Below are 27,663 nucleotides of genomic sequence, written 5' to 3'. Positions count from 1 at the left end.
AATTAAGAATAAAATAATTTATTGTTCTTTTTTTTTCAAAGCCCCTCACACCCAGATAACCATATTAGTTACCTCTATTTTCTCTTACACAATTTTGTTCCAAATAAAATAAATTTTTAGTGACGAAATAATTATTCAAAAACAATCACTAAAGATATAAACAACCTCTTAGGCGACGAAAAATTATTTAAAAGTCGTCATCAAAAAATTTTAACGACCTCTTTATATTTTCTCTCTTTGTATATGTACAAAATTTGAATAAGCATATTTATAATATGCCTACAATTGCTAGTTTTATATTATACAAAGAGTATAAATCAACTGTTTCAGTCCGAACAGAAAAAGAACAATGGTTTTAGATTAGTTGATAGCAGTAGAAGTCCCACTGTAATTATACAAAGCTTATTATTGGGTGGACGGTGCGGGATTCTGACATACGATTTACAACTTTGAACCAGTGAGATCCGTATATATAAAGAGTTGATGTGACATTGACGTGGCTGAAATTGTACTAGAGAGAGAGAGAGGGACATGGCGTCGAACACGAAGTAGTGGATCAAAGCAAGCAACGCGCGCTCACGGAAGACACTCTTGATCTCTTTAGTCCTGAGACTCCACCTCGTACGGGTTGCTGAGGTTTCTGCTAGTCAGCTCTAAGATCAAGACAAAGTTTGCTTTATTAATTATTTGATATTTGACTGTGTAATACAAGAAAAAGAATCCTCTTCGGATTCTTTTTGTGAGAACCCAGAGATCTTCCAATCATATTCGTTGTACATCGTACGATTAAAAATCATTGTAATTTTTTTTTATTTAAAATTGAATATAAATAGTACCTGATGAAAAATGACTGCACGATATACGATAAACAAATATGATTGGAGGATCCTTGAAATCCTCACAAAGATGATCCAAAAAGGATCCTTGTTCCACTATAGCTTTAATTATTATTGTTCTTTAATCCTAAATTTTGTTTTGGGGGGTGAATCCTAATCCTAAATCAACTCCCTCCAACTACTGTGTTTTCTTTAGTAGGAAGATATTTCAGTGGAGTCTAAGCTTCGATTATAATTACATCACTCGCATCTTTTCAGATATTTCCTCTAAAAGAAGTTTATGTATGACGGAAAGAGATCCTCTCTGGATCTCTTTCATCAAAGCTCACGGATCAAGTAATCCAGGCCCTTGAAATTTGATCAAACGACTAAATTATTATAACTTTTAAAATGGCCTCTATTTTTAGCCGTTAAATCAAATTTTAATAGTCTGGATCACTTGATCCACAAGCTTTGGTGGAAGAGATCCAAAGAGGAGCTTTCCATTTATGACCTACCAACAAATCAAAAAGGGATTTTAGAGATAAGAGCCTCAATAAGATAATTCCTAGAATATAACCTGAAATGTTTTATATAGACATTTTATATTAGCACCCCACAAAGTATTGAATGTATCCCACATTAAAATTTAATATTAATAACTTATTTACTCTACTATGCAATTACAATTTTGACCTTATTAGGTTTAAAAAAATAAAAATTTTCTAAATATACCCCAAATTACTTTTAACGTATTATTTATCTACTTCAACTATCAAAACCCCTCTCACCCTCCATTGTTGAATAAAACCCTAAGCAATGAAACTACAAACATGTTGATTGAGAAAAATTATTTTTGACCGGAACATAAAATCAGTGTTTCGAAAGCTTTACATGAGGTAAGACTTCATATTTTTCTTTGTTTTAGTGATTTCTACGACATCGATAATTATTTAATCTCACTCAATCGAATAATTCAAGAATTAGCACTTATGAATCTCATAATTCAAAAACCATGGCAAGCGAACTGATTGCAGATTGAGTCAATGACATTCATAAGGTGCTTTCTTGTAGGTCAACTTGGTTAGACCAAAATATGCACAAGAAAATGGAAACAATATGGTAGCTTTGAAATCATTATTATTGTTATTGAAAAACGTTCAAATGAACCTAAACATTTTTTTTCAAATCATTCAATTTGAAATCATTCGGCAAACTAACGTTCAGATGGTTTGAAATCATTCGGCAAAATTAAAAATGAGTGTTACAAGATTTGAGAAATGTTGGAATAAATATGTTTTTATTTAAATATTTTAATTGCTATGTTTTTGTCCGTTGTGGTATTTATATTTGGACTTATTACAATCATTAAATAAATAAATAAATATATATATATAACCTAAATTGTATTTAATCCTACCTTTTGATGAGGAGTAATCTCATCCACTACTTTTGAAACATAAGAAAGCTTCTCATATTAAATGGTGGGATTCCTTCTCTGAATAGAGAAGAAGATTAGGTCCTGTACATTCCTTTTGTTAGGTATGAATATGTACGTTTTTTATTTGACCTTTGAATATGTACGTTTTTTATTTGACAGTTTTGGTTTCTTCAGTTTTTATTATTAAAGATTTTCAAGCCCTTGAATATCAACAATTTGAAACGTATATTTAATTGTCTTGCATATATATATGTTCCTTGTTTCGAAGAAAATGGAGAGCAGAAAAAGAAACAACAGCTTATTATTTTTTTTTTAAATTGAGTTCTAAAAGCAACATATAGAAAAGGTGTGAGTTCGAAGGTTCTTTCATTGTGCAAGGAAGAACCTATCAGAAGAAGAAGGTTCTGGGCTGTTTTATCCTGGGGACGACGTGGTGTTTGAAAACTGCTTGCACACTTTGGGCAGTGGCGCGAAACGTCTTAAAGAGAGCGACTTAGACCGCGACTCATCCCAAGAATCACTCACCACTCAAGGCTTCTACATTTTTCGGGTAACTTCGTTTCTTTCTATTTCAGTTTACAACAAGAAATGTGGGGGTGTATGTAGAAAATGTAAGTTGTATTTTAAGAATGTGGGGTGTGAGGGTATTAATATTATGGGGAAGGAAGTGGGGTGTATTAAGATAATTTTTAATTGAAAAAGTAAATGTGGAGTGTATTAAGTATGTGGAGTTTATTCAACAACTTGTGAGGTGCTAATATAATTAGCCCTTATATATTCAGAAAAGATCATTTATTTTAATGCACCACGACATATCACTTATAACAAAACCATAGATTTTACTACTATTTACAAGAATGTCATCGATCATTGTCTTCAACGTAACCTCCACCATCAAAGTTTTAAAATCCTAACCGTTGATTCACTATCAGTTTATTACCATAAACATAACCTCCATTGTCATACTTTTGAAAGTTCTCATACTGATATTGTGTAACCAGTTCCATTGTCATACTTTTGGAAGCTCTCATACTGATATTGTGTGCAGTACGTATGCACTAATTTACATCCAAAAATTGTCTTAGCAAAGAAATGATTACTTTACAATGCATACCATGTGTGTGTTGAAAGGCCTATGTGGCGATTTTGCATTGTTTGGTTCTTTCGGTTGATTTGGTACGTTTGGTTATGTGATGTAAATAACAAACTGGTATGTTGTACTAGTTGAGGTCCAATAGTTTTAGTACGGTCAATTAGGTTGTTACGTTATATAGTTTAGGTTAGATAGATTCGGTACAGTCAATTTGGTATGGTTTGTATTTAATTTTTATGTTTTAGTCCATTAGGTCCGATGATTCCAGCATTATTGATTCGTTAGGCCTTATACATTAGTTAAGATTTGTAACACTTGATGCTTTTCAAACCTGTTTTTTGTGTTCGAATCCCTAAAACAATTGAGCCTAAGGGTAATATAGTCAAGCTAAAAATACAATAAATCCAACAAAAATTAATTAAATCTGACATGGAATATAAAGCTGATGTGGACACAAGTCAAGGGACTATTTTTCGTTTTTTATCTTACATATTGTATTATTAAAAAAATGATCTTTTTAGGGATTAAAATGAAAACTAATTCCTAATATCACTTACATAACAAAAACAATATAAAGAAACGTCTACTTATTCTAATTGGTAAATTTACACAGTTGTATTTGAAATAGAGTAGATTAGAGTTATAATTAGTGAATTATTTCTTGTGCTCAAGGAATAGTGAAACCCGGATTAATATCTTATAGGCTAAGAGGTTGCTGCTGGAATACAATTTCATGGCTTTAGTTTTGTAGTTATAAGCATATTAGGGTTTTTAGGATCCGTTAGTGGGTTGTATTAACTTGAGATGTGATGCCTATATAAGTTTTACACACTGCAACACATCACAAACGCTAGAATTCCCCACCAATTTGTGAATAAAGAGCAACAATGCATAGAAGTGCTTCAAGCTATCTAGTCCTCGTTTGACGTCTTCCCCAAGAATATAAAGCTTATGTGTTTTAATTAGCATGAAATTATAAAATCTTCAATATAATTATATACTGGATCCATAGGGTAGGTCTGCATATAATTGATACCTTTGTTTTATTTGAAATATTGAACCATCAAGGTCTTAATCATGCAATGCACTACATATTATTTATCTTTTCAACATATGATCATTAACATTTCAGAAGAAAAAAAAAATTGCCTCGAGTATCAGTGACTTGGTCAATATATATAGCTTAAGAAATTATAACTATAATTAATATGGCACCACATATTTAACCATATCAGTTGGAGTCTCTCTCAACCGTTCTTTGAGGTAGTATATTGAACATAACACTAGATAGCTTGTGCAACAGTTCAGGAGAGTTATGTTGGTTTACTGTTTACAATATCATTAGTGGAACCATTCTAATTAAATTGCAGCTTTTGGAACCATTCTAATAAAATTAAAATATGTTCAGAAAGCTTTAGGAGCCCCAAGTATGGTGACTTGGATCATTTTCACGTGCCAATCAGCCAATGCCACAGGCCATGGCAAGAGGAAAAACAAAAGATCTGCTTATCTATCAGCTGGGTGCTGAGAGAGAGAGAGGTTTTGTTTGTTTTTTAATCTGCTGAGAAATATTCCTTTTGAACCAGTGGCCGGTGGGGACTTCGTGCTCTTCTCGTGTCCTACAACCGCCTTGTCTTCTTTTAAAACGAAATCCAAGCCTGCTATAGATTTTCGTAAGCACTACCTCCAAACAAGTCTTTCAATTTTCTTTTTCCTTTTTGTTTTGTTCTTTTGTTAATGCGCACCATCTTAAGAAGAATAGTTTATGCTTAACTAATTAATAAAGTGTTAATTACGATACATAGTCTTCTTAGGAGGCACGATTAATTTAAGACCTTTCTCCAAGTAACTTTTCTGATATTTTCTGTTTACCATTTGAAAAACTCGATTGAAAGACTTTATTAACTTAAGGTTATTGCAAATTATTAATTTTCGAATTATACAAAATTTATTTTACCATGCCCTGGTATTTTACTTTCGTTAGAGGAACCAACAAACATTATAAACCTAGTTTTCTAATACGCACTAGCATATATAGTATAAACCAGAATACTTAGATATTTAATTATTAAATCTTCGGTATAAACCCTAAAGTCTTTTAATATGCAGTGTATAGTATACATAAGAATATTTAAATATTTATCATTAAGGTCTCGTTTTGAAGTGCTTTTAAAATAACTGAAAACGTCTTTGGTGAAATTTTTTTTGGGAACTAATCCTTAATAAAAATGCAAGTGAATACTTGAAAAACATTTAAAGTGCTTCATGCAACAAACACATAACTGGACTTCTTGCAAAAAGCACTTCAAGCACTTTTGGAGCCCAGTAATATTTTCTCTAAAGGCACTTTTAGTCATTTTCAAAACTCTTCCAAACGAGCCCTAAATCTTTGATCACATATCCAGCTAATCCTCAATTGCACCAGTACATGTCATAAAACAAAGCACAATAAATTTTCACAAACCCTAACCTAGTATTCTACTTTCTTGCCTTCTGGGCGCACCGCCTAAACTGTTTTCTGAAATGATTTGTCAAAAACGAAGCCCTGAAATCTCGCTGAGGATCGTCTGGACTGTGTTTTGACACAAGACAACTGCAGGCAGCTACATTGCATTACAATTTGCACTTGTATATATAGGTTTAGCTTACCCCATTTAGAAAACACAATGTCCTCGTTCTACAAATCGTATAGCCTCATTTCAGGTGCCCTTTTTTCTTCATTTCTTCTCAACACGCTATCTCATTTTTCTTTCCCACTTTTTGTTTTGTTTTTTGCTTTGGTGTGTCTCGACATTAGCTCAGATGTACTAGAGATATATACTTTTATTTATATAGCAACTTTTTCTCTCCTCTACCTATTGATCCCAGAGTTATATATGTTTCAAGTTTCGACCAAAAAGTATCATGCTACAGTTATTAATTTTGTAAACTTAATGATTCGTCAAAATCTTTAAGAGCTCTCTTGAGTTTTATAGACGACTGATTTGAGCATAACATACACTCTGGCTTTCTACTTTTTCAACCCTAAACCCTAAAACTCCAAAGGTCTTGCTCTTTTACTAATTAAGACATCGGCAATTGAGGGAAAAATACTTGTCCCAGCCGAATTGAAAGTATCCAAACTACCATTAATTGTTGTACGTAGTAGTACCATGTGTATAGAACTTTAGATAAACTAACTAGGATTTATCTTACGAGTCTTGACTTGTTTGTGTGTTGAACTACAAAAGCAAATGGAGAATTTTTTGGTAGTCGTGTTGGTGACAAAGATATATATCAAATTGTGATCCCATGCATCGAGAGTCGAGAGATGGATGATCACAGGAGAAAAAGGTTAATTGGCTTTTCTTTCTGGGTTTGGAGGAATATGACTCTGACTGAGTATACGTACGTAGATGTGAAGTGTGTTGAGGTGGACAGACATGAACTGTGCCATGCGGGGCTCTTGCTCGTAAGGTTCATACTTTCCCGTTTTGGTAGCTAGGTCCTTTCTTTTACAGCTCTTAGACTGCTCTCTCTCTCTCTCTCTCTCTCTCTCTCTCTCTCTCTCTCATACTTATATAGGGTGCCCTATTTACAGATCTTTTGTTATCTCTTACACACTCATTTCAATTGTTTGGAACTGTCAAATCAAATGAATTAAAAAATATCAAATAACATTAATTAACAAGGAATCTGTAAGAGGTAAAAATTGGTGTGTTGGTAGCACCCCCTTTATATATTTAATTTATATTTAGATTTGCATTTGAGTAATCAAATACCAACAAGATCCTCCCTGGATCCTTGTTGCGAGGATCCTGAGGATCTGTGAATCTTGTCTGTTTATCGTACATCGTGCAGTCAATTTTTGTCAAATACTGTTTATGTTTATTTTTAAATAAAAATATTTAAAATAATTTATAACCGTACGATGTACGATGAATGGATACGATTCATGAATTCTCAATATTCTCACAAAGAGGATCCGACGAAGATCCGAACTCAATCAAATCAACAGTTTCAAGCGGAGCAATGATGGATGGAAAGTAAAAGTACGTATACATTGGGTAGTAATTGTTCGTGATGCCATGCAATGCAGCTCTCATGGCATAGCTATATAGCCACATAGGGAAGGGTTTCATTTCTGAAAAGAAACTACGGTTTGAAACATATTTTTACATTTCCCCATTTCTCTGGCCATTTTGTTCCATCAGATCGATGTGATGATATGACGCCATGTTACCTCATTCACATATCTAAGAAAATGTCTTATTGGCCTGTCACTTGGAGTCATCTTATATATTAATTAGCTTTCTCTGTCAATCTCTCTCGGCTGCAACGTACAAGCAACTTGCCATGGTTTGATTGGTACGCAAGTGATCATGTTCTTCGGGATTTTGCGCGTGTCAAAAGGAAACTGGTTAGAAGAGTAAACCCGAAAAAGAGATGTTGGAGAGTGAGACAATCTCCCTTTCAAACCCTAATTTCACTCTTCCAAATAAAAGGAGTCGCTATATCTAGCTAGCATCTGGGTTCTTCAAAGGTTAAGAAGTTAAATGCGTTTAGTTAGAATACACTAAAACCTTTATAAACTTATAAAGTTGGGAACAAATAATTTTTATTAACTTTAGAGGAGTTATTTTTTAATTGAGGTGTAATTAAAAATTATTATTTATTAACTTATTTATCCTTAACAAATGTTGCATTTTCTAAATAAGATTCTTTGGGCTCAAATTATTTTATTCTTGCACATATGTATTTTATTTACTTGTACTTCAAGGCATTGTTTCTTAATGCCCAATGCTCCGTTGTGTATGTTGAAGATGAATCCCACATTAATGAGAGGAGAGACCTTGCATGTACTTATAAGTAGTTGGGTTACTCCCCATATTGCCAATTGGTTTCATGTTGGAATCCTAACTTTCTTCATGGTATTACGTGTGAAACTTAACAATCACTTGTGCTTCAGGTGAAACCTAGCAGCCACTTGTGCTCCACGTCACTCGAGTACAGCCACTTGTGCACTTGTGCTTCAGGTGAAACCTAACAGCCACTTGTACTCCACGTCACTCAAGTACAGCCACTTGTGCTCCAAGTGAAACCTAACAACCACAACCACTTGTGCTCCACATCACTCGAGTTGTTTGTCTAAGGGGTGTATTATTGAGTATAAATCTCACATTGATGAAAGGAACAACTTTGAAGTAGTTGGGCTATTCCTCATATTACCAATTAGTTTTATGATGGAACCTCTTCAGTGTTATAAAGGGTGTTGAATACCTTTTCTTTTTTCTCTGTCAATAACAATCATGCCCACCCAAGGTCAATGTGAAAAATCGGTTAACTAAAAATATTTGTGTTGATTATGCAAAAAGAAAGCATCAAACCCCAACTTGAAGCAAAAATTATAATTACATGGAGGTGTGTTTCCTTAAGATAGGACCAAGAAAATTATAATTGATTACAATGTGAAGTTTATTCCTATACATAGCTGGTTCCAAGTTGAAACCATAGCTTTTTATGACTTTTAAAAAGGTTATTCCTTTATGCAATATTAATTTAGAGAGGTTTTACTCAATGAGCTAACAATAATGTGATTCAAATTCGCTTTTGGCGAGAATCGAACTTAAGACCTCTCACTTTTAAGTGAAGAGAAATATCACTGGACCATAATACTAAGTGGTAAAAGTGTCTTCAATTAATCGTAAACGTATTTTTGATTACTTAATTGAAGAGGATCGATGAGTACCCCTTAATAAACCTCTAGATATATACACTTGAAGAGTGAAATATAAGAGTGTATCCAATGTTAGACAGCTAACAAATAACAATGCACATATATCGATCCCAAACCTCAATGATTCCTCCTAGGACAATAAGACACATCATTTGTACTCCATGTGTTCTTTAATCAGTGAGATTTGGCTGTGCCATTGCCAATGCACAATAATTCAATCCCTAAAGGACGATCCTCACCGGCAATGTTTCATCACCTCGCCTTAGTTTCAATCCTTCATCACTATTATTTGTCCTTCACTTTCACATGTGAACTCCATGCCTCTTTCCAAGTAAATGTTGGGCGATGTTACTAGTTAAATTATTTAACTACTTCTCGTGCATAAAAAAGATTAACACTTTTGGTTTTATAATTCTTGATTTTCATTTCATTTGTTGTCAAATCGTAAGGCTCAACTCTGGTAGGTGGTGGAAAAACTACCAAGTTTTGGACAACGATCATATGTGCAAATGATATTTCCGGTGGAGCGGTAAAATTAGATGGGAAAGGACACTAACCACTATGAAGTGAATATCAAGTTCATGTAAGATTTGAGGGTTGAAATTTCACAATTTTCATTATTTACAACTATTATTTTTAGTAAGTTTGTAATTTAAATCATTAATAACATTTATCCGTACACTTGAGGTATTGTGTTCGATTTCGTGTGCATCTCCTCCACTATTACTTGTATAAAACGGAATTAAAGAAAAGGGTCCTCAAGCAAAGGCGAATTCGATACAATAATTTTTGTGAAATGGAAACAAATCACTTGAAAAGGGTCATCAAGTAAAATTAGACGATTTTGTAAATATTAACTTAGACTAAATTGAGAATGAAGAGTCATCGAATCACTGTTATTTTTTCATCAAATTCAAGTTTCATTCGTAATGCAGGATGAGCGTCAACAACATATAAAATATAAACTCATCTTCCAGCCACCAGTCACAAATGGTCAATACAGATTAACATTCCACTAAAAAGCGAGCACGCTTGATTAAACCATACATCGTGGACATAAAACAAAATTTATACTACTAGCTTCACAAGAAGGAGCTATAAACTTGCACATAACAAATTAGGTTGAGTTTTTTCAAACTTACTCCGACTAAAAAATTTGTTCATGTTACCATTGACCTCCAAAATTTCATCCAAGTAAATTCCCCTATGGCGCGAGAGGGATACAAAGCCCAACTATGGGCTTTGTCTGAGCCCAACTCAGCCCTTTGGGGCCAGTAAAGTGGAAAAAGCGCTAGAAACTACAGAGCGGGTCCAATCTTTTGGCGGCAAAACCGGTTAGAGCGAAACTTCCGTGGGCTTGAAAACCCGAACCGGCCCACTTCTGGGACTGCAAGTCTGCTTCTTCTTTACCATGGTTGAACACTCGAACTGCAACAGAAGAAGCAGAGAAAGCTAGGGCACAAAACGCAGGCACGGCCTCGGCTCCCTCCATTCGAAATGCCGTTTATCTCCAAAATTCAACGGCAGTCCGATTACAGACGCTTCCCTTCCTCCACTCCCATCGTCATCGACAATGGCGCCTCCTATTTTCGCATCGGGTATAACCTCGCAAGAACCCTAATTTCAACTTCTGCGTGCTTAATTCATGGCCATTTTTGTTAATTTTCACTTTTTTTCTGCGGGATTTTCAGGTGGGCAGGAGAGGCCGAGCCTCGTGTTATTTTCCGCAACATTGTTCAGAGGCCGCGCCACAAGGCCACCGGTACGCTCGATTTTCTCACTGTTATGTATTTTGATAGCTTAATTTGCAAGGTTCAAGAAGCTTTTTTCTTGTATAATTTTGTATTATTATCGAAGGTGGTACCTTTAAAGAAATATATAAAAATAAAATAATAATAATAATAATTCTGTATTCAGGGGAAACTGTGACCATTGTTGGAGACCATGATCCTGCATTGTTGAAATACTTTGATTGCACGCGGTCGGGACCCCGCTCAGCTTTTGACAACAATGTTGTTTTCCAGTTTGAAATTATGGAATATGTAAGTTCAGTTTACTAATGATTATGTTCTATATTGGTATGCGCACTCAATTCATGTTTGGCTTCGCCTTTAGCTTGGCTACCGGCTCGAAATGAAAAGTTTACATGATTTTGGTGTACACCTTGTCTAAAATTTATAATGCATCAATCTTTTCTGGTTTGCATGCAGCAATCTTAGACTTGTAGCCTTACTAATAGTCTCTTGCGTCTGTAGATTCTTGACTTTGCCTTTGATCGGTTGGGTGCAAATGGATCACAGGTATGATTCAAAATGGACCCTTCGTTTCTTCGTTTTACTATACTTGCTGAAGCTCTAGATTTTGATTATGAAGGTTCATTTGTTAAAAGCTGTTTTCTTTTCTACCATGATTTTGTCTATCTTGAGGCCAGTTCTTTTTAATGAGATTGCCAATACCATTTTGCATGAATGATGTGCAATAGTGTTCTTTTTTTTTTTTTAGATCGTTACAAGCATATGCAAAGTCATTTATTTTGAATGCTTTTTAATTTTTTTTTTTTAATGTAAGGTTTCAGATCAGTTTATATATTCGTAAGACCTTTTCCTAAACTTTGTGTTCATTTGAGGGCAGAACAGATTGATCACCCGATCCTGATTACTGAATGCGTGTGCAACCCATTTCACTCTCGTAGTAAAATGGCTGAACTTTTGTTTGAGACATATGGAGTTCCATCTATAGGTATCAACAGTAACTTAAAATTTTACCTCTCTTCAGACATGCTTCCTTACTGGCTCTTTGGTCCTGTGTTGTTTTTGCTCGCTTTAATATGTCTATTTTTGTTTAGATTTTTTATTTTTTTTGTTTCCGTACTGACAGCATATGGTGTCGATGCTGCATTCAGCTATAAGTATAATCAGCAGCATGGGGTTTGTGATAAAGATGGTCTTGCTATCTGTCCTGGTTTTACCACTACTCATGTTATTCCGGTATGCTTTCTTGGTCTTGGTAATTGCTTAACTAATGACTGATAGTAATGAAAAATATCCAAGACTGTGGTTTACATGCCAAATTAGTTGTGTATTAGCATTCATTACATCTCTGATTGTCAATATAATGATAAATAAGCTGTAGTTTAAAATTTTCTGTTGCGATTCTTGTTTTCCCTAAATACCTTCATTAGTACCTCTTTAAGTGAGCATTATTTTACAAATTGGTTACTCAGTATGTTATCATGATTCATTGTGGGATTTATAGGTTGGGATTATGGAAAACATATCTAGTTTTATTGGCCTCAAGCAAATCTTCAGTATGGAATTCCACTACTTCAGTTCATATTTTCAGAACAACTAAGAAATTGATAAAGATGATAACATACCCAAGACCTCTCTTGATTGCTAGGTTGATCATTTTTGTGTATGTCATTCCCAGTTTATTGATGGTGAGCCCGTATATAATGGAAGCTGTCGAACTAACATTGGTGGGTACCACATCACTGATTATATGAAGCAACTTCTCTCACTTAAATACCCTCATCACATGTGAGTATAATTTGGTTGGTTTCCAGTTCACTTGAATGGGGGACCGATTGAGTAATATTTCTGATTATGTGTATCTAATGCAACAGGGCTAGGCTTACATGGGAGAAGGTTGAAGACCTGAAGATGGAGCACTGTTACATTGCTCTAGATTATGTGTCAGAAGCTCAGTTATTTCAGGTATTGATGATTGCCTTTTCCAATCCACTCGCCTATCCCAATCTGGTTAGTTAACTGTTGATATATTTTTTTGTTTTCACAGAGGGGGGCAAAGGAAGCTGAAGATAAAACAAGGATGTGGCAGCTTCCATGGGTTCCACCACCTACTGAGGAGCCCCCTTCCGAAGAAGAGATTGCAAGAAAGGCAGCCATTAAAGAGAAACAAGGTCAACGATTGAGAGAAATGGCTGAGGCGAAGAGATCTTCTAGAATAAATGAACTGGAGAATGAATCACACGGGTTGGAGTTTCTTCTAAAACAGCTTGAACAGGTGGAAGAGCCTGATATACCATCGTTCTTGTCAGCCACTGGCTATGTCTCCAAGAAGGAAGTAGAATCTGCCCTGGTGAAGGTAAAACAATCGTTACTGAAGACAAAAGGTGAACCAAAGGGTGAACAAGCTGAGCTTGACGAGAAGACGGATCCTGCAGGAAGCGAAAGATTTCCTCTTTTAAATATACCTGACAACATGCTCACCCCTGAGCAGGTATGCTTTTATGCTAACTTTCTTTCACTTTCCCACCATTTTGAATTCGTTGTGTATTGCACTTTTAGGATGTGTGCATAAAATGCACACAATTCATTGCTCTTAACACTTGTTTATGACTCGAAAAACCTGAGGTCCTCTCGGTAAACCTAACATATGAAGACAGCGTCAACCAGACAGCATTTGAGCCTTTTCCTTATATTCATCTTACTTTTTGGTTTTCACATCATCATTAATGTAGTCCTTTGGTACTGTTCTCTTTACAGCTGAAGGAGAAAAAGAGACAGTTGTTTCTAAAAACCACATCTGAAGGTCGGCAGCGAGCTAAACAGAAGCGTCATGAAGAAGAATTAGAGCGGGAAAAGAGAAATCAACAAGATGAGAAAAAACGTTTGTATGTGCTGACACATGATTTTTTATTTTGGCAACGTAAAACAAAATCAATTTATTGTGGTCAGGCTTTAAGGAGAGAAAACCATTCATGTTTGTTAAAATTAAGATTTTATATGGTTCACTATTTAGCATTCTAGATTCCTTATGATGATTTTATAAGTTTTGGAAATGTGTACTATCTCCTCGTTAATTATTATTTTCTCTGTCTCCTTATTGTAGAGAAAACCCGGAGCTTTATTTAGAGCAGTTGCATGCTAAATATAAAGATCTTTCAGAGAAAGTTGAACAGAGAAAACGGCTTAAGACAAATGGTGGGAGTCATACAAATGGAAATAATTTTTCTGGAAATGTTGGCCGTGGCGAGAGATTAAATGCTGCACAGAGGGAAAGGATGCGCCTTTTGACAACAGCAGCTTTTGATCGCGGCAAGGGTGAGGATACTTTTGGCGCAAAAGATGAAGACTGGCAATTATACAAACTCATGAGCAAAGATAACGATGATGATGATGAGGGACCAGATGTGGATGAAGCAGAGCTAGCGCGTCTCTCTTCTAGGCTCAAGGTCTGTTTATTCTGGTTCACTTACTGGCTGTGGTTTACCGTTGTTGTTTTCATCCGAATTATTCATTTTGGATCATTGCTTTGATAGGAAGTGGACCCGACATTTGTTCCCAAACCAGATATTGCAAACCCTCAATCTGCTGAAGCACCAAAGTTTCGTCCTCTTACCCAGGAAGATTTTCAAATTGTTTTCGGTGTTGAAAGGTTCAGGTGCCCAGAGGTCTTATTTTGTCCCAACTGGATTGGAATCGACCAGGCAGGCTTAGATGAGATGGCTGGGGTGTCGCTGAGGAGGCTGCCAACTAAGGGCCAAGAGCTGGAGGAGAGGCTAACCAGTTCGATATTTATGACTGGTGGGAGTAGTCTTTTTCCTGGCATGAGCGAGCGCTTGGAGGCAGGAATCCGGATGATTCGGCCGTGTGGTTCACCCATAAGGATAGTCAAGGCATTGGATCCAATTCTAGATGCATGGCGTGGAGCTTCCGCTTACGCCGCCGCCTCCCACTTCCCGACACAAACTTTCAGTAAGGAAGACTATTATGAGAAGGGTGAAGACTGCGTTCGCCGATACCAATTTCGGTATTATACATTGTAGTTGTTTAGGTCACCCTTTTGCCTTGATATATATGCCATTATTGATGTTGTCAAACGTAGATTGCAGAGAACATGTTAAACATTGACGATGAGCATCTCAATTTCAAACAACTTTTTCTTACTAAATGTGTCATTTGCAAATTTATGTGGCAATCTACCTAAACTTGTGCAGGGGCTTCCATACCATGTCATTTGTAGGGTTTCTTTCACTTTTACTTTGGATTTTATTCTCTTTAGATTGTCTCATTCGGTGTGATAGTTGCCCTAGTAGGCAGTACTTGAGTGACCGTCGGACTTATTCAATCCAAAAACCAATCCCTAAAAGATCCCTAAAAGAACTTCTTTGGCATTACATGACACAGTAACATTTCGTTATTGATGCATCGATATTATAACACATTTAATAAATCTGTTTTCTGAGATATTAATCTATTGCTAGTCACATTATAACACGTGGTTTAGTATCACTTTTAGTCTAAATTTTTTCAATCCCTCCACAAAATAAAGAATTTTACTATATTTCAGTGGATAGCACTAAACGTTGAGTAATAAATACTTGGATGTACAATTATTAATCTAATAGATAATAATCCAACAACGAAAAACTCCGGTGTATAGTACGTACTAAAATCACAGTAGGCTTTAAAGGCCAAGCAATTAAGAATTAACTTCAAAACCAAACTGGCAGCTTTAGACGAGCTCGATCAATGCAAAAAATGACCGTTGGAGGATTCTATACATGCACACTGCACATATTACAATTTTTTCACAGAAAATAAAAAATAAAAAAGGGAAAGATAAAACCCAGCACCGCTCCTATAAACCCCACGATAATTCGACCGTTACAAGTCTGCCGCCACACTGAACCAAGAGAGAGAAACTCTAGAGAGAGAAAGAGAGAGAAGCCTTTCCTTGCATTTCTGTTCCTTTGGCCTCCTCCTTCTCTCTTCAAAAACCCCATTAATTATACCAATTAGCTGTATGATATCATCACATTCTTCAGACCCAGCAACCAGGCAACTCCTCCTCCAAGCAACCAAGAACCGCATCCAACAGAACCCAGCAATGGAGTCACCTCAAACCAGGAAATCGGGGCTCAACCTCCCCACAGGGATGTCCGAGACACTGCTCCGCCTCGATTCCGTTTCGGGTTCTTTTCGTGCGGTTTCGAGCCTCTCAGCGTCGCCGGGTTCTTGTCGGGCGATTTCGAACCTGTCCTCGCCGTCCAAGTCCTCGACTTGCAGCGACAGATTCATCCCCTGCAGATCCTCGTCGCGGCTTCACACGTTCGGGCTCAACGAGAAGGCCTCGCCGGTGAAAGAAGGAGGCAACGAGGCGTATGCCAGGTTGTTGAAATCGGAGCTTTTCGGGTCTGATTTCGGGTCTTTTTCTCCTGCAGGTGGCGGAGGTGGTGGTGCAGCGTCGCCCATGAGTCCCAGCAAGAACATGTTGCGGTTCAAGACGGAGAACTCGGGCCCGAACTCGCCTTACTCGCCGTCCCCTCTGAGAAATGACAGTGGGTTTTCCAGCGAGACTACGCCTCCCAAGCCTCCTCGCAAGGTCCCCAAGACACCCCATAAGGTAATTAATTATCCCATGTTCTTCCCTCCTTTGATCTTTAATTTTAATGGTAATTTTGGAAGAGTGTGAAAGATCAAATCTTCCCAAGGAAAAGGTGATAAAATATATTAACTTAGCTTAATTCAGCTCAATTTAACTTAATTAGTGTAATTGTAGTGCAGTAACAAGTTGATCTGATGGATTGGATTAAAGGGAATGGTCGATTTGAAAAGCTGCATTTCCTATGCTAATTTGCAGTAACTTCACGGGATACCCGATATATGTCATCAAACTATTGATATTATGTCAAAATTGTGTTTTTATTTGATATAGATGTCGATATGGATGTCACATGTGTCTTTGTGATGTTTATATGGTGTCAATAATGTCTTGCTATTTTATCGTATATCTATCAATGTGTTGTTTATAATCCCGCTCCATGAACAGTGGAGCGGATCCCCCCTTAAGAAGGGGTTTATTGGGGAAAATGCAATGGCTGATTTCAAAGGCTCTAATTGGTTGCAGGTTCTGGATGCTCCGTCACTACAAGATGACTTTTACTTGAACCTTGTGGACTGGTCCTCCCAAAATGTCCTTGCAGTTGGACTGGGCACCAGTGTTTATCTCTGGAGTGCATCAAACAGCAAGGTTAGTTTAATGACAGATTTACAACTTTGCCGTTCCGTGGTATAGAAATCTAATTTGAAAATTCTCTCTGCTGCCACTGTTGTTCATTTTATAGTGGGTTTGTGATGTATTGTGTTTCCTCAGGTGACAAAACTGTGTGACTTGGGGCCTAATGACGGCGTGTGCTCTGTCCAATGGACACGGGAGGGTTCATACTTGTCGATTGGCACAAGTCTTGGTCGAGTTCAGGTAGCTATTTGTTTGAATTGGTTGTCCTCCGATTTTATACACTTGATACATAGATGGCCATTAATTGTGATGTTTTGTTCTAGGTTTGGGATGGGACGCAGTGCAAGAGGGTCCGAACAATGGGCGGGCATCAAACAAGGACCGGAGTCTTGGCGTGGAACTCGCGCATATTAGCTTCAGGGAGCCGAGATCGGAATATACTTCAACACGACCTTCGAGTCCCAGACAACTATATCAGCAAGCTTGTTGGCCACAAGTCTGAGGTATGAAGACTTCAAAAGTACTTAAATGACGTTCTTGGGAATATGCAAACAAAATTAACTTTTCTTCGAATTTCAATTATTCAGGTATGTGGGCTGAAATGGTCCAACGATGACAGGGAACTTGCATCCGGTGGCAATGATAATCAGGTAGCCATTACAAACTTGTGTTTAATTAATCTTTTCCACATTCGTGTTCTCTTCTCTTGCTCTCTTATGCTTTAGTCAATGGCTTACTTACTTAGTGGCTTGTGGTGAGCAGCTCTTGGTCTGGAACCAGCAGTCTCAGCAACCGGCTTTGAGACTGACAGAGCACACAGCTGCAGTCAAGGCCATTGCTTGGTCACCCCACCAGAGTGGCCTTCTTGCATCTGGAGGCGGAACTGCTGACAGATGTATTCGGTTCTGGAACACTACAAACGGCCACCAATTGAACAGCATCGACACAGGAAGCCAGGTAGACTTTTGTTTCTGTTTATGCGTATGGGAATAAAGGAGAATACCCTCAACTCACACAAGTCGACTTGTAGGTCTGCAATCTTGCATGGAGTAAGAATGTCAATGAGATAGTCAGCACTCATGGGTATTCCCAGAATCAAATTATGGTGTGGAAGTATCCATCCATGGGAAAGGTTTGCATTCTAGTGATTTTAAACTTTGTAAAACTTTACCTCAACTCGACGCATAAGAAAATTCAGAAAAAAGTGCATATTTCTAGTTATAATCTTTCTATCCAACTCCTATTCGAATGCACTTACAGGTTGCCAATCTAACCGGTCATAGCATGCGAGTTTTGTACCTTGCAATGTCACCGGATGGTCAGGTATTGCACCGTTTTTGCCCCCGATACGTATGTGCACAATTTCTAGTTGCTAATGCCGGGATCTCAGTTCTAACAAGCTCAAATGAAATCTCTTTTACCACAGACAATAGTCACTGGTGCCGGGGATGAGACTCTAAGATTCTGGAACGTCTTTCCATCTGTGAAGACACATGTAAGCATGGATATCATGATCCAATCTTTACACTGATCAAAATTTTAAGCTGCCTTATCTTCCCTCCAAAATACTTTATCACTGCTTTTCTGATCCTTTTTCTTTTTGTTTGGTATTTCAGACGTCAGTGAAGGATACCGGTCTTTGGTCACTAGGACGAACTCAGATTCGATGATTCTCTCTTGCACATACACATGAAGCGATATCTTGTAAATGGAGATACTCTTATTCTTTCCGGTCAGAAGAATACTGTAATTTATCAGCAGTGAAAGGCACAAATTTACTTCTTTTTCTTTGGTTCTTGTTAATCCCACACGAAGTTTTGAAGTTTGTAAAGTGTTATCTGGTGTGCTATGCAAACCCTAACGATTAAGAAATTCAAATATATACATTTTCAGTGTTCATTCCCGGAGCTCTCTGTCTTCGTAAGTTTCGTCAATTCCTTCATCCTTGCTGTTTTTCTTTTTCTCATCCTTCTTTTAAGACCAAGAACATGAGAAATGTGCATGCCATCACAACTTGGTTCGTGCATATAGAAGTGAAAACCAAATAACATCAGTAGCTTTAGGCCTCAACAACGACGCCTTTCTAAACAGCGGTTTGCAAATCTGATTGCTTTCTAAACAACGACGCCTTTCTAAGTAGCTTTATCACAAGATTGCCTCCCCTTCGCAATACACCGTTATCATCTGAACTCGTAGTTGCCCCAACATTACTTTCCTCCGTTTGAATTTCGTTGTTTGAATGAGCTAAGGCTGCTCCACCAACAGCCACATTCAGTGCTTGCATGCCTAACTCGAGCGATAAAGCTGCATCTCTACTTGAGATTCCAGAAACGAGGGGACACATACCCGACAGCACCACAGAAAACCCTTTTCTGCTGCACAAACATAACGGCAAAACAATAAATCCTTGTCGTAAACCTACATCTGCAAGAGGATCCTAGCAACGTTTTACGGTTGGCTTTTTAGTTGGAAATTCATGGAAAACAGTTTGAACCCTTGAATCACAATGATCAGCAGGAACCTTCACCTTCTTGCTGCAAATCCCGCATTTCACAACCCAATTACTCTATAAATCATCAAATAAACAGATAAAAGCACGGGAATTTAACTCGAAAGGATAGCAAAAAATGAGACCTTGAGATCAATCCCGACAACAAGGCCGCCATTTTTTAGGGGACCCAAACTCTGGCAAGCCACCTGCAAATTTCAACAAAAACCCATGAATGCTATGAGGAGACAGTTGAGATTTGAGTACAAAGTTTGGATTTTGAAATGACCAAAAAGGACCTGAAGCCAAGCGCCGGGAGCACAGCCGAGGTCGAGAACAGAGGAGCCAGGGGTTATGAGCTTGTCCATTTTATTATGAGCTTGTAGCCTTAAATTCTTTGGTGGGTAATTGGAAAACTAAATTTGCAACTCATAAAAGTTCAGAAGATCATTACCCATAATAAAAACGCAATTTTGTTGGATAAAGCCGGTGGCTGTTGAATGGGAAAGCGCAGAATACAATACAATTGTGAGATAAGACTTGTTGCTGTTGTCCCACATCGCCCAAGTGATAAAGGAGAAGCTGGTGGAGGGATTATAAAATGGACCAGAAGCTAAACTTACAAAGCATCTTTGCGCTTGGGGCAATGACGCAGCTTATGAGGTTCTAACCGAGGCGCGTCTATTGCTGGTTGAAAACTATTTCCAAACCCCCTCATTGGCCTGGGTTCAGCCTTGGCCTTTGAGAATTTCTGGAAGGGCTCCCTTCGGGGTAAAGCCCTGCAATTCTCAGTTTAAATTTTTCAAATTCGAGTTCGAATCAAATTGAACTTCGTAAACGCCTTAGTGTCTATCTTTCGCCCTTCTTGTTGATCCCAGTAAGCCGTGGTAGAAAACGCGGTTGTACAAGTCCTATTCTGTTGGTCGAAACCCGGTTGTACAAGTTCAATCCCAGTAAAACCCTGTTGTGGAATTTCAATCCCAGTAAGCCCTGGTCGAAAACGTGGTTGTAGAAGTGGTGGAAGTTCAATCCCAGTAACTGGTCAAAAACGCAAACCCGGTTGTTGAAGTTCAATCCCAGTAAACCCGGTTGTGGAAGTTCCATCCCAGTAAAGCCCTGGTCAAAAACGCGGTTGTAGAAGTTAGAAGTAGAATCCCAGTAAACCGAAGGTTTGTTGGAGGAGGTCCACCAGGTCTAGACGAGAGACGTTGAATGAGGCAAGGCCATTGAAAACCATAAGCAATCTGATGCTGGCTTGGACAAAAGGTCTTTGTATATCTGAGTACCGGATCCAGCCATGCGTGCTTCTAGACCATGAGCAAAATAGGTAGCTAGTCTCTGCATTGCGTCTCCCATAGCCATAGGAGAAGAATGTTGTCTGATCTGCTTAAGTAACTCGTTGCCAGCCCTCTTATCAATAGCTGCAACTGCTCGTGAACAATGCGTCAAAAAAGTTCACAAATCCAAACACCACATCCTTTTTCCCTGCCTCTTTCCGCAGCCTTTTTCTACCATTTGCCCCCTTCGACTGACCATGTTGTTGTACATTCAGAATTTTTCATGCATCAAAACCCAGAAAAATTAAACCTACAATATATGTATAAATACATTTTGATGCATGTGAGTTAGCATTCAAAAGAGTACGCAACTGTCAACTGTTGATGCATGTGAGTCTTATAAATCTATCAGAACCGAGTAACAATCACTCACATGTATGTGAACATCTCTGTTAGCCCTTTACTCATTTCTATCACAATCAATTATTTTAATGTCTTCTTTAATTACGCACTCACACGAGTTACACCAAACTGAACTCAATTTTAATCTCTCTTTTTAAGTCATTCCTATTCTTTTTCATGTTTTCTTTTTGTTTTATCCTTTGGGTTTTGGACCAAAGGCCCAAAGACAAAAAAGCCATGAGAAGAGTGAGGAGATCAGATTCTCAGAAGCCCCTTTCACACATATAGGTAAACAGAACAACATTGTTTCAACAATTCAACTTCTATTTTGGGCCGTGTTGTGTGCATCATTGTGAGCTTCCGACATTAACATGTACGGATAGTTAACACTCCCACAACATGGTGCATTGGTCGGTCACAATTTCGTATCGAAATCATTACAGATATATTTCATTCTGGCATCCAAGTAAATCGAAATTAAGACGAGACCTCCTTCAATCACAATGAAAACTAAGTGTCACTAAACTAATTAGTCATGTGGCGTCCAGTATAAACTTGAACGGGCATTATTCGTCTCCTTACCCCGCAAAACAACCAGGTGACCCGAGCCCGTACCTTTTTGAGGTGTTTTAGATCCAACTTACTTCCTTATGATTTTGTTGACCAATACAAAATACGTAGGCAAGGAGGCAAGAAGAAGTTGAGCACTACACACTAACACCATACTAGCATGTCAGAGCCACCATCCAAGTTAGTTGGCCAATTATAAATAAATAATTAGTCCAACAGAAAAGGTGTAAATTATACGCAACTCAAATCATTGCATTCGCAATCCATCTTTGAATTGAAAACAAAGACTTTGATTGACTTGCAATACAAGTAACAGCACATCCACATGGAACTAACACAGAAGCAACAAAAGAAAGATAATTAAAAGTTTATTCCTGTTGATGAACATTCACATTTCTCTACATTACATGATAAAATAAGAATTCAATTGAATTAAAACAACTGTGAGTTCTGTTAGGCTGATCTTTATTCCGGCGAACCATTTACATTTGCCAGCCTCCCTCAGACAGAGACGCCGGCAATTGAATTTACCTGTTGGGGGGGGGGGGGGTGAGGATTTTACACAAATTTCAGGTCATTTGTACATTTATCTTCTTTCCCTGTTTCTGTCAACGTTTCCTGTTTTTTTTCTACATCATACAATTGGATACCTTTGAGCTCCATGCCAATCGGTCGGGTGGGTCTGTGCTCTCAGAATGCCGGCAAGGCTGGGTGCTTGCCGTGTTGCTTGGCTTGGTGTTGGCACCAGTACGAATGGGCAGCCAACACTCGGTCCAAAAGCTCCTGCGGGACTGGCTCTCCCCTTCTTTGCTGAGGAGAGATTTTTGCAGTGTGGACTAAGGTTTTCCATTTATCCTGCATATAACCACCAGAGCACATCAAATAAAACATAAATCAAGTAGCTCGTGCCTTCCAGAGAAGCACTCGCGGCAATGTAAAATTACGTGATCAATCTACTAATTCGTAAATAAATAAATAAACGATTGAGTGACGTAGACAAGATAACCATACAAACCAAATTTACCTTCAAGTCCACGTAAGTTCGATGGTCTGCATTCTCAAATGCACGCAATTTAACATCGCGCCACCTGCAAATTCAGAACATTGTTAAACCACTATATATCCTTCATAATGGAATCACACATCTCGCACTGATTCTGTTACGTGGTAAAGAACATCACACCTTCCAGTGCCAAGTTCCTCAACTGCGGTCACCAATGCTTCGACTTCTGAGACAGAGAATGGTCTCCTGGTTCGACGCTGTGCAAGCTCTGATCGCTTAGTTTTCTGGCTCACAGGAACTACGGCTAGTGGCTCCATGCTCATTTCTGGAATAGCAACTAGCGCCTGCGATTCCAGCATTGTTTTGTCGGTCAATATGTCAATATGGGACGAAACTGGTTGATGCTTAGTTTCAGCAAGACTGCCCGAATTGGTTATAGGAGGAAGGTCAGATAACACATCGGACATTGTAGAGTCCAAAACAGGTGTGCCTGGGGACCTGAAACAGCAATGCAATATTAGCTATAATGAGAACATATGTGATAAGCTCAAGTCAATAGAGCAGATCCGTAATCCAAAACTTGTCCTATCCATTGAGACTAAAGCTCAATACTTTTTCCACAGGAATCAGAAAACCACCATTATGCAGAATTAGCACACAATATTGCCTACAAAACTGTATTAATTAAGAATATATGATACTAAAACAAATAACACAAACTGTATTAATTAAGAATATATGATACTAAAACAAATAACACATACCGGAGGGAAAATTCATCCATTAATTGTCTAAACAGCCTTAAATATATTAGTATAAGAGGTTGTAGACTTAAATAAATATAGATAGGAAAGTCATAAATTCCAGCAAAAGAATACTATCTCAGCATTCATATCAACAATTGTGAAAGAAAACAAAGTCGACCCAAATGGCCAATAAAAAAAATTCCAACTTAAGACAAGGGTCTTCTCACAACACGTCAATTACCTGGTCACGAGTACAGATGTCTCGCATGATAGTGAAGGAGGGTCACCAGAACACAAAGATGGAAGGGCTTGCATGGGACTAGGCTCCAACATAAAATCCAGAGAATCCAAACTGTCTTTGGATGAAATTCCCATCTGCATTAGAGTTCTGTAGTCATCTGTCATCTTTTTCCCTTGAACAAGTACTCCAACACTTAATCCATCCCTAAGTATGGCATTCACTGCATCCATGACTGTCCTCTGTAAAATTTCGTAACACAAATGTAAAATATTTACGCCAACAAGAGACGAATAGTCAACAACTACTTGCTAAAATAAGACCCACTACTAGCGAATAACAAGGATATTCCATGCCATTTGAGAAACTTTCTTATTGTAAACAGGATGGACAATAAACTATTTCGTGTCCAGTGCACGTATGAAAACTAAAGCAGTTGAGTTAATACCTTCAATGAACCGACAGTTTCAGTTTCTGAGACCTCAATGACTAGCTCTGGCACCCTAAAGGATTTGATTTTCAATTTCACTGCACAAGGAAAGATAACGCCCCGTGATACTGGTTAAATACAATCAAATAAGAAGTGTGTTTGACACCAAATCTTCGAAACTTTAATTACCATGAGATTCCTCAGAGCGAAAAGATGCTTGATGACCAATAACTGAAGCTGATACTCCGTTTGCTGCACAGAAGAACAACTATTAAGCAAAACGAAATGACAAGCCTTAAATCCCCAGAACACATAAAGGAACAGTAACAACAAAATATCTACGTAGTTGTGCCAATGTAACATACCAGCTGGACCAGTTTTATCTCCGTTATCAGGTGAATTAGAAACACTTTCACCACTAAACCCTCCATCAGAAGTCACTACCGAACTCCGGTCAACTAGTTTCCTCCTCTTATAAAGAGTGTCACGTTGAGATCTTTCACGGTTGTAAAAGGTTTTCCTTTTGTGATAAATAGGTTTTACTCCCCCATCTAGAAAACCGAAAACATAAGCTCGACATTAAATGAATTCACATATATATTTATGAGGCTAACCAAAGCACTAATTAAAAACTTACCATATCTATAGTGTTCAAATTCCCTCAACTTTGGAGTCGCTTTCCAGTACTTGGATGACGGTAACTTCCTTATTCTTTGGCCTCCAACACGTGGTGGAGGCCTAAAGACCTTCACCCTATTGCTAGGTTTAATGCACCTAGAAAATTTTTCGTCATCATCTCTACTACCTAATTCAATATCATTCCTATGCCTGGAAAAAGAAGCATTAGGAATAGGATCCCTGAACAATGACAATTTGACATTGCTGTCTCCATTGAGCATTGCAGGATAGTTTGCATGCAGTTCGGTTGGATCCTTTGAACTGCATGGGTTAGCTATCTTCAAAGATCCAGTTTCTAACGGCTTACTATCTCCCTGTACTTCAATTCCAGTTGCTACATTACCATAACAGGACTCCACAATACCCGGGGAGTCTCCCTCTACCTTACCAGAATATTTCTGAAATGTGGGCCTGCTACTGCAAATTACAGACTTAGCATGACGCCCAGCTTTTGCAGAGCTGTCAGAACTTGTAATAACTGAAGTGCGTTCCAAAACAGTATCACTGTCGGCATGCGGAAATTCTTTTATAATACCCTTCCGATTGATGTTTTGGGATGTCAGCCCTAAAGAAACACTTTCTTCAGAGCTTCCCTGATCAAGGCACTCTTCTTTCAGAGGTTTATGTTCATCTTGTCTTTCCAGCTTAACATCTATGCCAAAGGCAGGCTGCAAATTTCCTTCAGAAGCATTACTGGAGGCAGAACTTTCACTCTCCTGCAACAACTTGCCAGCTAAAGAAGCCAATAATTCAAATGCACTGATTTGGCCATCCTTGACTGACTTCCTATGCGGGCCCCTCTGAAACCAGTAACAGAAATTGGTGAATTCAATGCAGGGTTTATCATCCAAAACCAAAAAGGAAAGAAAAACACAAAAAAGCAACCCTAGAATTTTGGCGAATGCTTACCCTAGCTGATCTGGGAGCTCTAGGTATATTAGGGACCTGGAAGCCATTAAATCCAAAATCTAGCCTCTTCTTCAACCCCATATCTCATGCATACATGGCAATTTGAACTCATCAAACACAAAGAAGCATCACCCCCTGCATCCAGTTCACTGTCATCGGATATTCATTTCATAGAAAGAAGAACACGTGTCAGGCTTAGCTTGGTGAAAATGTCGAAACAAAATCTTATTGATCACAAAAGGAAGATAACAATAAATTCAGAATCCTACATCATGCTACCATATCGAAACCAACATAAAATAAAATCCAGCGATGAGACGGTAGTGATATACTTTCCCATATTTCTTAGAAATCAAACGGATCCCTCAGATTGATTGAGGAACAATACCAAAAACCAACACATTAAGATTTGGAATATAAAACTACTCGAAAGACTTGAACCACGCTTGAAATGAAAACATAACGGTACGCAGAGAATCATAAACCAAATCTTAAAACCCTAATCAAAGGTCTTTTCGCAAGAAAATACCAGGTAATTGAACAGATAAAATATCAGCCATGAACAGGAAGCAAATTGGAAGTTAAGACTCCAATCACATCTGAACTAAATTGTTTAACATAGCAAAGAACTTAGAAATGTAAACTGCATTCAAATTCATAAACCCAATACCCAAAAAACCAATTCCCATTTGATAAATTAAATACATAACATGAAGTTGAAGAATTGCAAATCCAATTTAATTCATTAAAAGCAATAAAAAATTCAACGCCAATTCCGATCTTAATTCTGTAATCTGTTCTACGCAGCGATGAATTCAAAACAAAAAACTAAAATCCCATAAACCTCAGATCAACAGAAATGGACTTCATGTAAAACAAAACCCATGATTCTGATCACGATCACAAATTCTCAATCAAACCCAATTCAGCACAACCAAACACGACCCAAATTCTACAATCAGATCCCGATCTCAATCGGAATTCCGAATTGCATGCAGTAATTGAACACACCCAATTGCCCAAAATTCCAAACAAACACGATAAACCGAAGCAAAACCCATCAGTTATTGACCAAAACAACGCAGAATTCCCAAAAACTCACCCCAAATTGCATCCAACAAAAAACCCATCAAAGAAAACCAAAATCCGGCAGAGAAACTCGATTTACTCACCTCTTGGACAAAGATCTTCTTCTGGGTTAAATCTAACACCATATCTACAAATTTTCAGGGAAAGGAAAAAAAATACAGAAATTCTGGGAAATGTGTAAGAGATCTGCGAGAATTGGAAATGAGATATGGTAGTTTCTGTCCCTAAATCTCTCAGTGAAAAGGAAAAAGGAAAAACCCAAGTCCCGAAAGAGGTTTGATTTGATTGTAAAATTGTAACAAATTAGTATATACAAAAACCATGCAGAACAAACAGTGGCCTTAAACCCCTTGTTATATAAGCTCCATGGTTTTCTGACCACAAAACCGGGCGAGCCAGTAAAAGGGCAATAATGTCCGCGTAATTGCAGATTCCCTAAACCCCCTCTCCTTTTTTTTCCTTCTTTTTTCTCTCTTTTTTGGACCAGTTCTTCCTCTTCTTCCTTCTTTTCTAACCCCCATCCATCCACGCGCATGCTGAGGTGGAGATAGGGTGTCTTGCCACGTGTACCTCTCTCTCTTTCTCTCTCTCTCTCTCCACGACACCATGTCATATTTTTATCGTTGTTTTCGTTTAATTTATTGATCACCAATTTAGATTTACGAAATGTGTGAGAAGTTAAAAACAAATAGAGAAAAATGCCTCCTATTTTTATTCTTAGATTTGGACAAATTAATATTGAGAGGATAGATTAATATGAACAAGGAAGTTTGAAGCTCTAT

At 37.8% G+C, this 27,663-nt stretch overlaps 3 protein-coding genes, 1 non-coding gene and 1 pseudogene across 6 annotated transcripts; 3 read left to right on the top strand and 2 right to left on the bottom strand.

Annotated features, from left to right (window-relative positions):
* Window positions 1-10,481: 10,481 nt before the first annotated feature.
* LOC126618746 (actin-related protein 5-like) lies at window positions 10,482-14,981 on the top strand. Of its 2 annotated transcripts, XM_050286897.1 has the most exons (12): window positions 10,482-10,663; window positions 10,757-10,827; window positions 10,983-11,107; window positions 11,321-11,365; window positions 11,702-11,804; window positions 11,943-12,052; window positions 12,495-12,604; window positions 12,691-12,781; window positions 12,864-13,307; window positions 13,574-13,701; window positions 13,920-14,262; window positions 14,350-14,981. In XM_050286897.1, exons 1-12 carry the CDS (start codon window positions 10,563-10,565, stop codon window positions 14,854-14,856), a joined length of 2,178 nt encoding a protein of 725 aa, XP_050142854.1. In that variant the 5' UTR covers window positions 10,482-10,562; the 3' UTR covers window positions 14,857-14,981. The 2 variants fall into 2 exon arrangements, with proteins under 2 accessions (XP_050142854.1, XP_050142864.1); XM_050286907.1 differs by lacking the exons at window positions 10,482-10,663; window positions 10,757-10,827 and having other exon boundaries at window positions 11,022-11,107; window positions 11,697-11,804.
* Window positions 14,982-15,563: 582 nt separating this feature from the next.
* On the top strand, window positions 15,564-18,950 carry LOC126618771 (protein FIZZY-RELATED 3-like). Its single transcript, XM_050286935.1, has 10 exons — window positions 15,564-16,436; window positions 16,941-17,063; window positions 17,187-17,291; window positions 17,375-17,554; window positions 17,639-17,701; window positions 17,814-18,008; window positions 18,082-18,183; window positions 18,312-18,374; window positions 18,478-18,546; window positions 18,668-18,950. The coding sequence occupies exons 1-10, from the start codon at window positions 15,837-15,839 to the stop codon at window positions 18,719-18,721; spliced, it is 1,554 nt and encodes a 517-aa protein (XP_050142892.1). The 5' UTR covers window positions 15,564-15,836; the 3' UTR covers window positions 18,722-18,950.
* LOC126618780 (uncharacterized) lies at window positions 18,802-20,857 on the bottom strand (annotated as a pseudogene).
* Window positions 20,168-20,318, top strand: LOC126634026 (U4 spliceosomal RNA). The gene has a single exon (XR_007627161.1). It is a non-coding gene; the product is annotated as a U4 spliceosomal RNA (small nuclear RNA).
* Window positions 20,858-22,139: 1,282 nt separating the features above from the next.
* On the bottom strand, window positions 22,140-27,319 carry LOC126618756 (telomere repeat-binding protein 3-like). 2 transcript variants are annotated; one of them, XM_050286926.1, is made up of 10 exons: window positions 26,965-27,319; window positions 25,793-25,941; window positions 24,843-25,683; window positions 24,571-24,756; window positions 24,395-24,457; window positions 24,224-24,303; window positions 23,779-24,017; window positions 22,972-23,289; window positions 22,813-22,876; window positions 22,140-22,643 (listed from the first exon to the last, which is right to left on the bottom strand). In XM_050286926.1, exons 2-10 carry the CDS (start codon window positions 25,871-25,873, stop codon window positions 22,479-22,481), a joined length of 2,037 nt encoding a protein of 678 aa, XP_050142883.1. In that variant the 5' UTR covers window positions 25,874-25,941; window positions 26,965-27,319; the 3' UTR covers window positions 22,140-22,478. The 2 variants fall into 2 exon arrangements, with proteins under 2 accessions (XP_050142883.1, XP_050142875.1); XM_050286918.1 differs by having other exon boundaries at window positions 25,793-25,927; window positions 26,952-27,318.
* Window positions 27,320-27,663: the final 344 nt, after the last annotated feature.

Source organism: Malus sylvestris, chromosome 1, assembly GCF_916048215.2.
Source record: "Malus sylvestris chromosome 1, drMalSylv7.2, whole genome shotgun sequence".
Taxonomy (NCBI): domain Eukaryota; kingdom Viridiplantae; phylum Streptophyta; class Magnoliopsida; order Rosales; family Rosaceae; genus Malus; species Malus sylvestris.
Note: the sequence above shows the minus strand (reverse complement) of the source record. Positions and strands in the feature narration are given on the sequence as shown.